Below are 14,609 nucleotides of genomic sequence, written 5' to 3'. Positions count from 1 at the left end.
ACTTGAGGTGTGACTCAACTCCTGATCAAAAGACCCAAGATTAAGGGCACCTAGGTGACTCAGTCAGTTAAGTGTCTGCCTCTTGGTTGTGGCTAAGGTCATGATCTCACAGTTCCTGAGTTTGAGCCCTGCATTGGGCTCTGTGCTGACAGCTCAGAGCTGGAGCCTGCTTGGGACTCTGTGTCTCCCTCTCTCTCTGCCCCACCCCTACTTGCGCTCTGTCTCTCACTGTCTCTCAAAAATGAATAAACATTAAAAAAATTTTTTGTAAAAAAAGATCCAAGATTAATTCTTGGCCAGCACCATTATGTCAGCACATAAGTCTAATATTAAAAAAACAAACAAACAAAAAACACTAGATTGGGAGTCAGAAAATGTGAACTTTGTCAGCAGCTTAGTTGTCAGGAAATATAGGGTATATTATGGTGGTCACATAATAATCTAAACTATGACACTTCAGTGATGGCAGACACTGTTAGTAACTATACCAATACAGCAGTTATAAACTGGGACTGCCCTCAGCAAATCAGAACACATCATCATCCACATTCTGTCCCTAGATATTCTCTAGAGACTCTTGCAGTTGTAAAACAATGATCGCATGATTAGTGAACTAGTTTTAAATTTTTATCTCTGAAGGTTAGGGTTGACAAATGATTGACATTTCAAAATAATTAGGTAGATGAAGACAGAAGTTTTATTTATTTTTTGTTTATTTATTTATTTTTGAGAAAGAGAAGGGGGCAGGGGCGGGTAGAGGAGTAAGAGAATCCCAAGTAGGGTTCCGTGATGTCAGCAAAGAGCCTGACTCCAGGGCTTGATCCCATGAAGCATCATGAGATCATGACCTGAGCCAAAATCAAGGTTCAGATGCTCAACCAACTGAGTGCCACCCAGGCTCCCCAGGAAACAGAAGTTTTAAGCACTGACAGCAAGATTTTTTTCAATGTTTACTTTTGAGAGAGCATGTGTCCACCAGTGAGGGAAGGGCAGAGAGAGGAAGAGAGACCCTCAAGCAGGCTCCATGCTGTCAGCAGAGCCCAACATGGGGCTCCAACCCACGGACTGTGAGATCCTGACCTGAGCCCAAATCAAGAGTTTGGACACTTAACTGACTGAGCCATCCAGGTGCCCCCTAAGACTTAGAACACTATCTCCCTAAGATTCTAAGATTCTATTTTTGTCTTTCATAAGTCTTCTAATAAATTAAGAAATTATTCTTCTTCTTTCCCAACACTTTCATGAATACACAGTCCTGAATGCTTTAGTTCTTCCTCTCAGGCACTACAAAATTTTTTCATGTGCTATTTTCATATTTGTTTTTTTAAAAAGCAAACCTGTTACTCGCCTTTCCTTTATCCCAGTGTGAAGAGAGAGGGAAAAGGGGAAGGCAGGAAGTGGGAAGTAAGTGGAGGAAGAGGGAAGGGTATGAGAAATAAAAGATGCCAGGGCAGGCATCTTCCCTCAACTCCTCTTCATGGAGTGGACTTGACATGGATAAAGCCAGCAGAGGCTCCCAGGTATTTCCTGTACTGTGCCATCTTCACGTGCTATTATTCTGTTGTTTAACAATAAGTGTTTTCCATAAAATCTGGCCTCCAAATCCAAGCTAGCCACTCAATGCTTGCACCTATGAATGATCTCCTCTCCAACGCTGAGGCATGCACACCCAAAGGCTCCATTTCCCAGCTCTTTTGGTTGCTGGCTTCCAGTCACATCCTGCCCATGGGTGTGAATGGCATAAAGAAAAGAGAAGCCAGAGCATTTCTTTGCCTCCTTTGCCTTCAGTGGCATCACCTGTAAGGCCCCTGCTCTTTGCTGTGGTTTTGCTGTGATTGGGCTTCCTCTGGGCAGCCCTGGCCTCAGGCTTTGCCTCATCAGCCTAGGGCCAGCCTGGAATCCTGCTCTTGCTAATTTCTGAGTTACCTGGGTCTTTTGCTTGTCCTCTCAGCGCCTTTAATACCTGAGCTATCAATTCTGTTTTAAATTCTGTTTAAAATACTCAAGGGTAGTTTTTGTTTTATTGGTGGAACCCTGACTCTGTTATACTCAATAAAATAGCTGTTCTAACTATGGAAAAAAAACTCACTGGAAGGGCTTATTCATGGGATGGAATGTAGATCTCTCCTACAGGGAACCTTCCTAAAAGTGATTTGATTAAAAAATTTCACCTTTTATGTTGGCTTTAGACCTCACCATAAGATGCCACTCACTCTGCTTCATGTTTGGTCTCTCCACGCTGAACCGAGTTCCACAGGGAGATCTGCTTGATCAAATACCTGAGACACATTTAGAGATTCAGATATGAAAGAATGATGGAGTGGAAATGTTTTAATAAAAGGAAGCTTTAGAAATCAAATGCTTGTTTGCACAAGACAGACCTGAACTTTTTATGTATTTTTACTGAAATAGAAAATAGATACTATAAGTGTAAATGATTTTACAAAAAAATGAATTAAAAGAAATCATTCATATTTTACATTAGACTATTTGTAGTCTATAATCTTCCCCAAATAATATAGCATAAAAATAAGCAGTGTTTCAAATGGCCTTCAAAACCAGGATAGTTTTGGCCCAAAATTATACCAGAATTAGTAACATAATAATTAGATTTGATTTTATAATTATGTTTAAATTTAAAAATACTCCAGGATCTTAAAATATTATTAAATAGATAAATAAAATTATCAAGTTTATAATAACAAATTTCAGGTAAAAATCTGCATTAAATTATCCGCACCAAGAAAAACATACCTAAAAAAGTATGTCCTTAATTTATCATAAACATTTCATCTTTCTAAAGTACTCTTTCATTACATCTGGCCTTCCGGGTCTGGTAATTGAAGCTGACTTTTATAGAAAATTACTTCTATACTACTACTTCCCAGGGAGTATTTGAACACTGCTCCCGATTACTTAATACAGACCTATCATATAAAATTAAAACGCTGCCACTTTATCAGAATGATGCACTCTTGCCTTATATAAAAATATAAATCACAGTATGCTGACACTCAATAACTTCAGCTTTAATTTACCTGCCTAAGGGGATTACGAATATACTATAAAATTTTAGTATGGGAAGTATCACGGATGTAAAACAAATCTGCACAAGAATTTGCCAGAATTACTATAAAGAAAACTAAATAAGTACACATACCTGGCTTCACACAAGTATCTGAATATTAACACTAATCTGAATATTAAGACCCACTTTAGAGTATACTAGTTGAACTTGACCTTACATTGTATCTTGACATCTTTTTGCCATTATCTCATATTTCATGTCATATAATAAAAGGCATTAGCATTTTCAATGCTATGTCTACATTCTGTCTAGCCTCTTTCACTCAGGTTTTCAAAAGTAGGTATTTCAAATGCAGCTGCAGTATCCACTGTGTGGGGAAAACCTCCCAACCCATGCTGCCCTTGGGGCTCATCCTGCAGACGCCCAGCAGTCAGTTGTTTGAGGAGACCATTCTGGACAGATGCAAATGCTTTATTCAAGTTCCACTGATGTCTCCAAACCCCAACCAATTAGTTACACAAGCTTTTTATTACATGTACTCATCTCCATATTTATGGTATAGCAGATTATGATGGTGGGGAGAAAGCAAAAGGACCCTGGCTGTGATTATTTTAACAAGATGGAATTAAAAGATGCAAAAATCTAACAGTACCTTACCCTGGTATTATTAGCATCCCAATTTTTAAGATTATAAATTCACAATACTGAATACACTAGTGACTACTTTTAAATAAAACATTGAATAATTTCATGCTATAAAAATCATGTGCTCACAATTTTAGCTTGGATTTGTTTCGCAGCTTATTTAATGCCATCTAGAAGCCAAGCAAGTAATGAAAACTACATATTTTAAACATGTGTTAGAGGAGGCAATGTAGTGAGACTCTAATAAGGCCGGTCACTTAGAAAAGTTAGCACATTTATCTGATATACTCAGGCTCCATAAAACAGTCTTGGATGCAGACTGTGCTGGAATTTAACTTCTGCAATGTTGCTTTATAAATCTGACTGAAAGCTTTTGAGTCCACTTGCTAAGCCCTAACAAAAGCAAAACAGAACTATGGTCTAAGCAGTATTACTGCTATTACTACTCCCTCAAGCACCACACACACTTACGTTGTTTGGCATTCTCGCTTGAACTAGAGAACTTTTAGAATCACAGGATTTGGGACCTGGGGAGGAACTTAGAGGGCATTGATGTCACTCCTCAGTGTTCACTTGAGAAGAGTGATGGGGCACTAATCAAGGAAGTCAGCATTTATCAAGCACCCAGGCACATGGGGCTGGGCACTTCTGACTTCACTATCATATTTCAGATTAAATAATTGCCCCCAAATTAGATTGCTAATAGGAACAGGGAGAATCCAACTTCAGAGTTAATGCCCTTTCCTCAGGGTATCTACAAAGTGTGGTCTTGGGACCAGTACCAGGGCATTCCTTGGAAACTTGTTAGAAATGCAAATTCCCAGGCCTTCTCCCAGACCTACTGAATGGGCCCTGGTGGGGGGTGGGGGGGGCATCCAGCAAGCCCTGCAGGTGATGCTGATGCACGTGCAGTGAGAGCCACGGCTCTCTAGCATGTTGTCTCTTATAAGCTTTCCTTGGAGAATGTATATTAAAGTATAATCTTACACTAAGCTACCACACACAAAATGTATTACTATACTTTATACCAGAGTAAGACAAGGATAGCCTTCAACAAAATTCTATTTTGATGTTACATGGTTTAACTGACACTGATTTTTTTCCTAAGAAAAAAATGTGAAAGCTATTTCAAATAAGCAAATACTGGTAGTAAGATTCTAAAGAACTGTTTTGACCTTGTGTCAAAAAGTAAGACTCTTGAAACAAATCTGCCTGCCTTTCAAGGACCCGCTGAAATTAATAAGTACTCTTGCCTGACTGATCTTATTTAATTACTTGTTCTCATTAAAACTAATTATAGAAAAGCCAAGTAAAGGGGTGACTGGATGGCTCAGTTGGTTAAGTGTCCAACTCTTGATCTTGGTTCAGGTCAGGATCTCACAATTTGTGAGATGGAGCCCCCACTGGGCTCTGTACTGACAGTGTGGAGCCTGCTTGGGATTCTCTCTCTTTCTCTCTCTCTCTCTCTCTCTCTCTCTGCGCCACTCCCCTGCTAGTGTACTCTCTCTCTCTCTCTCTCAAAATAAATAAACACTTAAAAAAAATAAGAGAGAGAGAGAGAGAGACCAAGTAAAGAAATACTGAAGGCTTAGTATATAGGATCTAAGTTAAAGTTAATAAAAGTTAACTCCTAAGAATGAAACAATACGTAAAATTAAAAACTAAAAAGTTCATGATATTCCTTGTTAAAAGTTTCTTTAAAAGTTCCAATTTTGAAATATTTCTTTTCCAACTTTGAAATATCATGAAGGGAATGTCTTCATGTGAGTACTTCCCCACTGCAAATTCCCAACTCAAATTCACATTCATCTTACTGAAAACTCAAAATGTTCTCATTAGATATTTTTAGCATTTCAGCAAATATGCCTAACCAGAGTACTAGTTTCCCCACGTAACTTTTCCTTAAATATATGTCAATGATTTCATTGTTGAGATTCTAATAACATATGTTGCACATGAACAATTTTACCAGAAAACATTGTTTTAAATGCAATGACATTAAAGTGGTGCTTAGTTTTTAAAACAGATAAACCACAATTTTTCTAGATAACCAAAAATCAGAATGAAAATAAGGTAATCTAAATAAGACTTAAAGTTAAAATAAACATTTCAATTATCATGCAATCATTATGTCTGACAGCAAAACAGAAAAGCTTCATGTCAATGTAACAGTGAATTCCCAAGTCATTATTTGCTTCTAATTTATAATGAACTCATCTGTGTCCCCAGTTTATTTAAAGATTTAAAGGGAGATTACCTGTGTAAATACAGTACATGAACTACAAAACAAAATTTGTGTACACCGATAAAGCTGATAATATTAAAATAAGGAAATGGGGGGGGGGGTGTCTAAAAATTGCAAGTCTATGCAAAAAGTATATCTCAATTTATCTAAATGAAACTTTTGGTACATGACATATTAAAATAGAACCCTAACTTCAAATTCTGTAAACTGAAAATCTCGTATTAGTCACATCACCATTACAAAATAGAAATTAAATCTGCAGATGTCACAAATACTAATTATTTCTGTGAATTCTTCCTAAAATATTATTCAGTAATAAAGAATATTTCAAAAGGAAAGCAGGGAGAAATGAAGAATTATAACAACTAGAATTGCTTAAAATAAAAATAACATTTCATTTATTTGCTAATATGATTCTGGAAAAAAATATTTTCTAATTAATTCCTACTTTATTCTTCTTTCCAGATACTTTGTTTCTTCAACCAGCACACTGAAGATTAGTGCTTACATACCTTACCACACTGACATCCGAAAACCCTTAGCTTCCAGAGAAGTAATACCTTGCAACCGCAAGTCAGCTCTGCATGAACGACCATAATGGGATATTAGCATTCTTCCTGCAACAAGGCAGTATTCCTTTGAGAACATTAACATTTAACCTTGTGAGTTCACTTCTATAGAAACAATAAACTTTATTCATCAGCTACCAGAGGAAAATCAGTTTAATGTAAGGAATTAACTAAGCCAGGCTGATAGAAGCCAATATATCAACTTCTTAAAAATTCAAAATTTATTTCAAGTATAGGTGTATCACCTACAGCTAATGGCTTCTATGAGCTCCAACAAGCATTCATCGAAGCACTTGTATGGCTGCTTCATTTTTCAGTTTTGTTTCAATTCAGAGTCTGATGTTCATCAAACATAAGGTCATAATTTGAAACATTTAAGAGTGAGATTTAAATTACATATAGGAAGAAAAGTCCAAGACTGAAAGAAGGAATCAGAAATCCCTATTTTGTCTTTTACTTTAATTTTTCTTATTTTAGAGAGAGAGCGTGTGAGCAGGGAAGGGGCGGGGAAAGAGAAAGACAGAGAGAGAGAGAGAGAGAGAGAGAGAGAGAGAGAGAGAGAGAGAGAGGAGAGGGAGAGAGGGAATGAATCCCAAGGAGGTTCCACACTCAGTGCAGAGCCGGGGACGAGGGGCTCAATCCCACAAACCTTGAGATAACAACTTGAGCTGAAATCTAAAGTCAAACATTCAACCGACTGAGCCATCCAGGCGCCCCTGCTCCATGTGGTCTCTGGATTCAGAAAAATAGAACTGTGGACCAGTACTGCTCTAACAGAGGGAGAACAGGAGCAGTTACTAGAATGTAACCCTGCCAACATTTGCAGAGGCCTGCAATTAGGCTGCTGCAATCTGAGGGCCTTGGACCTACATGTCTGGGAAATCACAGAATGGAAGTAATCCACAACTTTATTTTTTGAGCAGATGAACCCTTGACTACAAAGGTGCAGAAAGGAAGTCCCCAACTGCTCACTCTTTGTGGCTGCAGTATTCAAACAAAAAAATCATTCAGACAACACCTGAGAGAAAAGGTAATAGGTAGATGAGTGAAGCAGCAATAATTCGTACTTTCAGTTAACTGATTTAATGATGCTTCCTTCTAAAGAGGTTGTTCTTAAATTACAAAAAACAAAACAAAACAAAAAACAAAACATAGTAGCCTAGTGGAAGTCTAACCAGCATGCTAACTAAGGCTTATTACTGAGTCCTTGAGTGACAACGCATGATCTGTAAGACATGTGAACACAGAGCATAAGAAAACCCAAAAAATTCTAAGTTCAACCTCATTTCCTACCATTTTTACAGAATAATTTAAATTTTGAATTCTGCCTTCACTGTTTCAACGATTTTACCCTGTAATTTGTTGAAGGTATTGGTGACAAAACAGAAAAAAACAGAAAGTAAAGGTATCTAGATAATAAACCTCAACTGAAGCTTGAGCAAATGAAATGTTACTTCATTAATTTCTTTTTAAGAAAAAATTCCTTAGCCTGGCTGGCTTGGTCGGTAAAGCATCCAACTCTTGATGTCAGGGTCATGAGTTCAAGCCCCATGTTGGGCATGGAGCCTACTTAAAAAAAATAGGCAGGGGCACCTGGGTGGCTCAGTTGGTTGAGTGTCCACCTTCGGCCATCTCAGGACACGATCTCGCAGTTCATGAGTTCGAGCCTACATCAGACTCGCTGCTTGTCAGCCTGTCAGCACAAAGCCCACTTAGGATCCTCTGTCCCCCTCTCCCCGCCCTCCCCCACTTGCACTCTCCCAAAACTAAATAAATATTTTTTTCAAAAATTCATTATAGGTCCATATTCTTTACAATGCCTTTACCCTGGGTCACAGTAACAAAATCAATACTACTTTTAGCTTTACAAGAATTATTGGTGGCACTAAATAGGAGAACAACCATTTGTTTTTTAAATTTAACGTCATAAACAATCTTTTAAGCTAATATAAAAGATCTCAGGACAAGCAAAAAGATGGTTAAACTCCATTTTAGACTTATGGTAACACCAAAACAACTTTAAAAGTGTGAATAACACAAACTGAAGCCAAACACTGCAAAGAGAATTTTAAAAATCAGATCTGTTAGGAAATTTTGAAGAGAAATGAACTATTTTCACAAAACTTGAAAAGGAAATGGGTGATTCATCAAAAGTCTAGATGAATCCTGAGACACCTGTTCATTCACTGACGTCTGCAGTGAACAGGGGCAGTTGCAAAGTAAGTACATATAAAACTCAAATTTAAGAGTTGTAATTAGGAGTATTTTATATTTAACTTAAGCTTGGTAGCGGAAAAATTCAAATGGAATTTTTAAAGTATTTTTTTTTTACCTTCTTAACAAACAAGGTAAAATGTTTAACCATTAAACATTTATTTCGGAAAACTAGAATTATTTAAGAGACATCCAGTTCTAGAGTAATCTGGCACATATATGAAAAAAAAAATCAGAAACCAATTCATAGATCTGTAGCACGCAAGTACATATATATAAACATTTTATTTCAATAATACTCTTCATCACTTCAATTTAAATCATTCCATTATGAAAATGTCTTAATTGAAGAGAGAATATTTCTTCAAAACTCTAAATTAAGCAGAGCTTTATCAATTAAATTTACAGCAATACAGCCTTTAGAAATACATAATTCTTCATTTTACAATAATACTTCCCCTTTAAAAATTTGTCATAGTTTGTCACAGATTTAAAATACAAGGCACCTAATGCTATGAAAGGGTAATACAGCATATGTAGTGTGAGTGAACCAGATTTTTCTCAAAGATTGATTCTCTTTAAAGTCCCACTAAATTTGCATGGACACACTTGCATAAAATTAAACATTTTTCTGTGTTGTTAATTTGCAATATTCTACGAAACTTAAAAGTATAATCCATACCTATTATAGGCAGCTTATTTTATCATTTTATCTGTAAGAAACACTGATCTATATACTTAAATGATTTCTTGAAAACATTTTCATAATATAGCCCAGTGTTTAACAAATAATGTGAAAATAAAGTCTCCAGAACATCAGAATTTTATTCCTTGATTAGTTCAAATTATTTCATCAGCTGAATTCCTTGAGATGTGTAAGGCAGGTTGGTCTTTTAGCGGGACTGTGGACTGGAACTTCCTATAACTGTGGTGATATGTACACAGCTACATAGCAAAGTACTTCATTATGAAATGAAGAAAACAGGTATGAGGAAAATATATTTTAGAGTTCCAAAGAACTGAAACTGTTATTTTTCAGACTAGGCACTGAAACATTTTCTACAAAAACTTGCCAGGGATTGTCTCTTCGCTGCATAATGTTCCATTATCAAGCTAAAAATAAAAACAAACAAACACAAAATCATCATTAGATTATAGCTGTCATAGCTTTAATTTTTACAGTTTATACTGTAAAAAGCAAATTATCTTAACATTGAAATATATAACAAACACAGTTTATTACACTTAACAACTGGATACTGGAACTGGAGGTGAGCACTAAAAGCACATGGGAGTGAGTTCCACAGCAGTGTCTAAGGCCAACACTGCTTACAGATCATGTGGTGACAGTTTGACTCATGGCATACCCACCATTACCCCGATGCAACAAAGACTCCTGCCACACCTTTCCCTTACACTCTGCCGAGGTCCGTCTTCACTATCTCCTCTTATCCAGTTCTCACTCCCAAATTTACTGAGTCCTTGCCTGGGGTGGGGGTGGGGGAGCATGAGTGTGACCATGGGAATAATGCACACACAGTAGGGAAAGAGTGCGTACGTTACAGCACTACAAAGCTTTAAAAAATAACTATATGTACTTTTTAAAATTTAAAGATGGTAAGTAAACATATTTGGTTCTACTTTGCTGCCAAAACCTCAGTAAAAAGAAAATAAAGGGATTTTTCTTAAGGAAAAAGTCACATGGACAAAGGGAAGAGCAGAGACTAGAAAACAACAGCGAAGCAGGTATCTCTAAAAGGAGGAGTGAAGAAACAGCTAAAACAGAAAGACTGGCACGGTTTATAGAAAAAGCAGTTAGACATTCAAATGTCCTGCCTTACTTTTTACAGCTGGTCAAGTGCCCCTTCTCTATCCCCAGAGAAAATGTGAGGTGTATTCTCTAAAAGTGTAACAAAGGGTCTCTGGACTGTGGAAATGCCAAGCACAATCCACCATGACTCAGGTAAAAGTAACATTTACATCACCATGACCATGCAAACACTGCTTACAAATCTATCCATAATTATACAATAAGTACACTGGGATGAGGAGGTGGTGGAAAAGCAGGCAAGTGGGGTGGGGAGAGAGGAGGATGAAACTTGAATGTAATCTATCCTCATCTACCAAAGTGGGAACATCAACTGAAGATGCCTAAAACAGAGAAATCAAGAAACAGAAGTATAAGTGTGGTACTTGAAGACAGTGTGTGAGGTGGGGTGGGGGGAGGGGGGGAAGAGGGGGGTCAAAACAACTGACGAGTTTAACGTTGACTTCTTAGAGCGGGAGAGCAGAAGCAGGTGGGCAGGGCAGGCGGCAGCTGCTCTGTACGAGCAATCTCGTAGAACTAGAACTCGAACTCTCTCAACTATGTGCATGGGTGACCATTGTAACAGTAAAAGCTGGAATACAAAATGACCAAAGGAAAACACAAGACCAAGACACTTAGCCCTAGGTTAGAGGTGTATCTGCCACAAAGATGATGACACTTAACCTTCAAAGGCCAATTTGAGTGCAAGGAGTTGACAGGAGTTGTTAAATGTTCTAAGTGAGGAGGGGAAGCCCAGCTGAGTCAGGAAACATTTCAATATAAACTGCCTCAGGTTATCTTAAGAAGAAAGGGACCTGAATCTGCAGAATTTCAGTAATTTACTGTAATTTCTCATTCTAAATAAGTACATAACTACTTTTATAGCTGCCAAAAATATATGTTAGATTTATTTCAAGCATTGATGCAGTGAAAGATAAAAATACCACGTACTCATCTGTCTTGTCAGAAATATAAAAGATAGTATTTCTTACAATTTTTTAAAAATGGGGAAATGTTCTTGAAACATTAATTGAAAAAGCATAGTCAGAGAATCAGGATATACACTATGCCAGTTGTAGACAACACACACAGACATACAGAGAAAAGACTGGATATACACCAAATTAATATATTTTTTCTTACTTTTATACTAGAGGAAAAACATTTTTCTAACATGTATTATTAAATAAAATTATGATCCTTAGCGTGAATAAAAGTAATAGTTGAACTTGGGATCACTTAATTTGAGTCAGGCACTATTGCACACTTTAAATCTTACCAAGTATTTAATATTCCCAGTAATCTTATGAGAGAGGAGGGACTACCACAACCCCACTTCACAAATAAGAAAACTGAGGCACAGACAGGTGAAGAACCTTGTATAAGGTCACACAGCTAGTGCACAGAGAAGCTAGAATTGGAACCCAGGCAGTATGGGTCCAGAGCTTGACTCCCTTACCCTCTAGACAGTATTTGAGATTACAGGAATAAAGAACCTTATTCAGCACGAATACTAGCTAACATACAAACCTGGACTACAGACAACAGCTAACTAGCTCCGTCCTCCTGAGAAACACCGTGCATAGGAATGAGACTCTCGCACTGTTCACTGTCTTCTGGAACCCTTAAAAAAATGTTTTTAAGGCAATAGTTAAGGAAAGCTTTTGAATGGAAAGGAGCCCTTAAAAATTATCTATTCTACTGGCTGAAGCTGTGAGGTCAACACTAAGACTAAGGCAAGACTTCCCAACAACATGCCCCAAGTTCTTTTTATAGTAGGATGTAAAAATCTTTCTCTCTTAAAAAAGAAAGATATTTGGAGCAGTGTTATCATATTTTATTTAAATTTTGTTCACACCAATGAAAGTTTTCTACATTTAAATTCATCACAGCAAAACAGTAAGCACTTTGGTTTTACCTATAAATCAAAATATTTTTTAAAGTAGTTGTGAAGAAACTATCTTACCACACAAAGGATCTAAACAACTTATTTTAATTTTATGTGGCATAGTACATATAAAATTATAATCTTTCAGTAATTCTTCACAAAGTGTCTACAAATTAGTCCAGCATGATACGATTTCCAGTTTAATTAGCAAGGATTATATTTTCAAAAACTTATACTGGAACCAAATATACCTCTGAATACGATGTTTTCTGCATATAAAGGCAAAAATTCTTCTGATTCCCACCATCACAGGATCCCAATTATTATAATGGCAGAGGAGAGTTACAATAAAAAATGAAAAAAATACAGGGATCGCGCCTGCAAAAAATAACCAAGAAAACTGCACCTAAAAATAAAAGATAGAAAAATAAAAACAATCCACCATTATCATTAAGACAACTTTATTCTTTAAAATAAGTTTTCCATTTATGAAAATCTGCAGGAATAAGTCAAAACACCAAGAAGATAATACTTAGCATTAATAATATATTAAGTATATTATTAAATATGAGGATTCAGAACTTCAGCATATGATTCCACTTGCTTAAATTACCAACAAAAACATGTCTTGCTTGGAAAATGGCCTAGGAAAGCCAGAAGGCATGCTTTTCCTGTATTAGGCATAGCACATCTGAGAGCAGAATTACGAACCATTTAGCTTTGTCTTCTACAACACATTGCCCATTTTTTTCCTGTACTGATTACTGCCGATCCTCAAGTAGATCCTCCCTTCAGTTTTGAAGTCACCTTCAAAAACTCACATTTTTATTTTTACTTTTTTATTTTACAGATGGAGAGAGAGAGAGAGAGAGAGAGAGAGAGAGCACAAGCAGGGTTGAGTGGCACAGGGAGAAAGAGAATCCAGGTTCAGTGTGGAACCTGACATGGGGGATCAATCCCATGACACTGGGATCATGACCTGAGCTGAAATCAAGAGTTAGACACTCAACCGAGCCAGCCAGGTGCTCCAAAAACTCACATTTTAAAAAACTATGCTATAATATGTTGTGATACATTGTGCTATGTTACCATTCCTTCCCAAAGACAGCACCAAAAACCCTTAAGTGCAACTTGTGCAAACCTTTAATTAACAGTTTGCAACAGGGGCACCTGGGTGGCTCTGTCAGTTAAGCGTCCGACTTCTGCTCAGGTCATCATCTCACAGTTCGTGGGTTCGAGCCCCCCGTTGAGCTCTGTGCTAACAGCTCAGAGCCTGTAGCCTGTTTTGGATTCTATGTCTCCCTCTCTCTCTGTCCCTCTGCTGCTCACTCTCAGTCTCTCTCTCAAAATAAATAAACATTAAAAAAATTTTTTTAAAAATTTGCAACAAATTCTCCTGCTTACTCTTAAAATAATTTGATTATGTAGTAACAAATGAAAAAAATTCCAAAACGAAATCATGGCTTAAGTACACTAAAGACAACAAACAAGAACACTTTTACTAAGAAACGTGAGCCAGAGAAGACAGCAGCAAGCAGGGCCTCAGGGGTGAAAAGCCCATCAGATATCATCAAGGTTGAGCCTCCAATCCATCATTTTATCAGGGTTGTCAAGAAAATTGAAGATAATGAGATGCCATAAAGTGAAGAAAAATCTTTCCCTTCATTAGTTTACCTCTACCATCTAGATTCAACTAAGAATCAAAACCAATTGTCAAAGAAGGCTGCACTGATTGAGACTCAGCTGCAACCCAGTGGTGTGATTTGCTTTCAACATACTGATGAAAATAGTAACTCCTATCTTTAAAATAAGAAAAACTGTGCTTGTTCTCTGTAAGTATTAAAAAAAAAAAAAGTGCAGTTTAGAATCATAAGCAAGACTCCCTCTGGTGGGAAACATATACTACTCCAGTTCACAGCACCATTAGAGCAAAGGGGTTTTGTGAGAATATTTTTTATGAAGGACTCACAATGCATAATGCAAGAATAATCACTGACAACTTTTAATATGCATGTCCTGCTTGCAGATACACACACAGGCTGTGAGCCTAAGAATACCCAGGAAAGAGCAGTCAGTAAGAGATACTAAAAAGCCTTCACAATGCTATCAAATTTTTGGCAAAACATATTCTTGGAATATTTGCCAGAATATTAATAATCTAGAAAAGCCACGACATATTTAAATGACCCAAGACCAGAAGAAGTATGAAAACT

At 37.0% G+C, this 14,609-nt stretch overlaps 1 protein-coding gene across 3 annotated transcripts in view; it reads right to left on the bottom strand.

Annotated features, from left to right (window-relative positions):
- The window catches only part of SLC35F5 (solute carrier family 35 member F5), an 84,530-nt gene that overhangs the window by 38,970 nt on the left and 30,951 nt on the right, over positions 1-14,609 (bottom strand). Inside the window, exons 14-18 of one of the 3 annotated variants that reach the window (XR_006205403.1) lie at positions 12,648-12,802; positions 12,039-12,132; positions 9,775-9,814; positions 6,431-6,535; positions 2,172-2,279 (exon numbers count right to left, since the gene is read on the bottom strand). Coding sequence is in view for 1 of the 3 variants with exons in the window: in XM_042948511.1 (XP_042804445.1) it covers positions 12,057-12,132; positions 12,648-12,802 (231 nt within the window). In the remaining 2 variants the exon portion in view is untranslated. Of the gene's footprint in view, positions 1-2,171; positions 2,280-6,430; positions 6,536-9,485; positions 9,815-12,038; positions 12,133-12,647; positions 12,803-14,609 lie in introns of those variants that run through there. The other 2 variants (XR_006205404.1, XM_042948511.1) reach the window with 2 other exon arrangements.

This window comes from Panthera leo, chromosome C1 (assembly GCF_018350215.1).
Source record: "Panthera leo isolate Ple1 chromosome C1, P.leo_Ple1_pat1.1, whole genome shotgun sequence".
Taxonomy (NCBI): domain Eukaryota; kingdom Metazoa; phylum Chordata; class Mammalia; order Carnivora; family Felidae; genus Panthera; species Panthera leo.
This window is presented reverse-complemented; position numbering and strand designations above follow the sequence as displayed.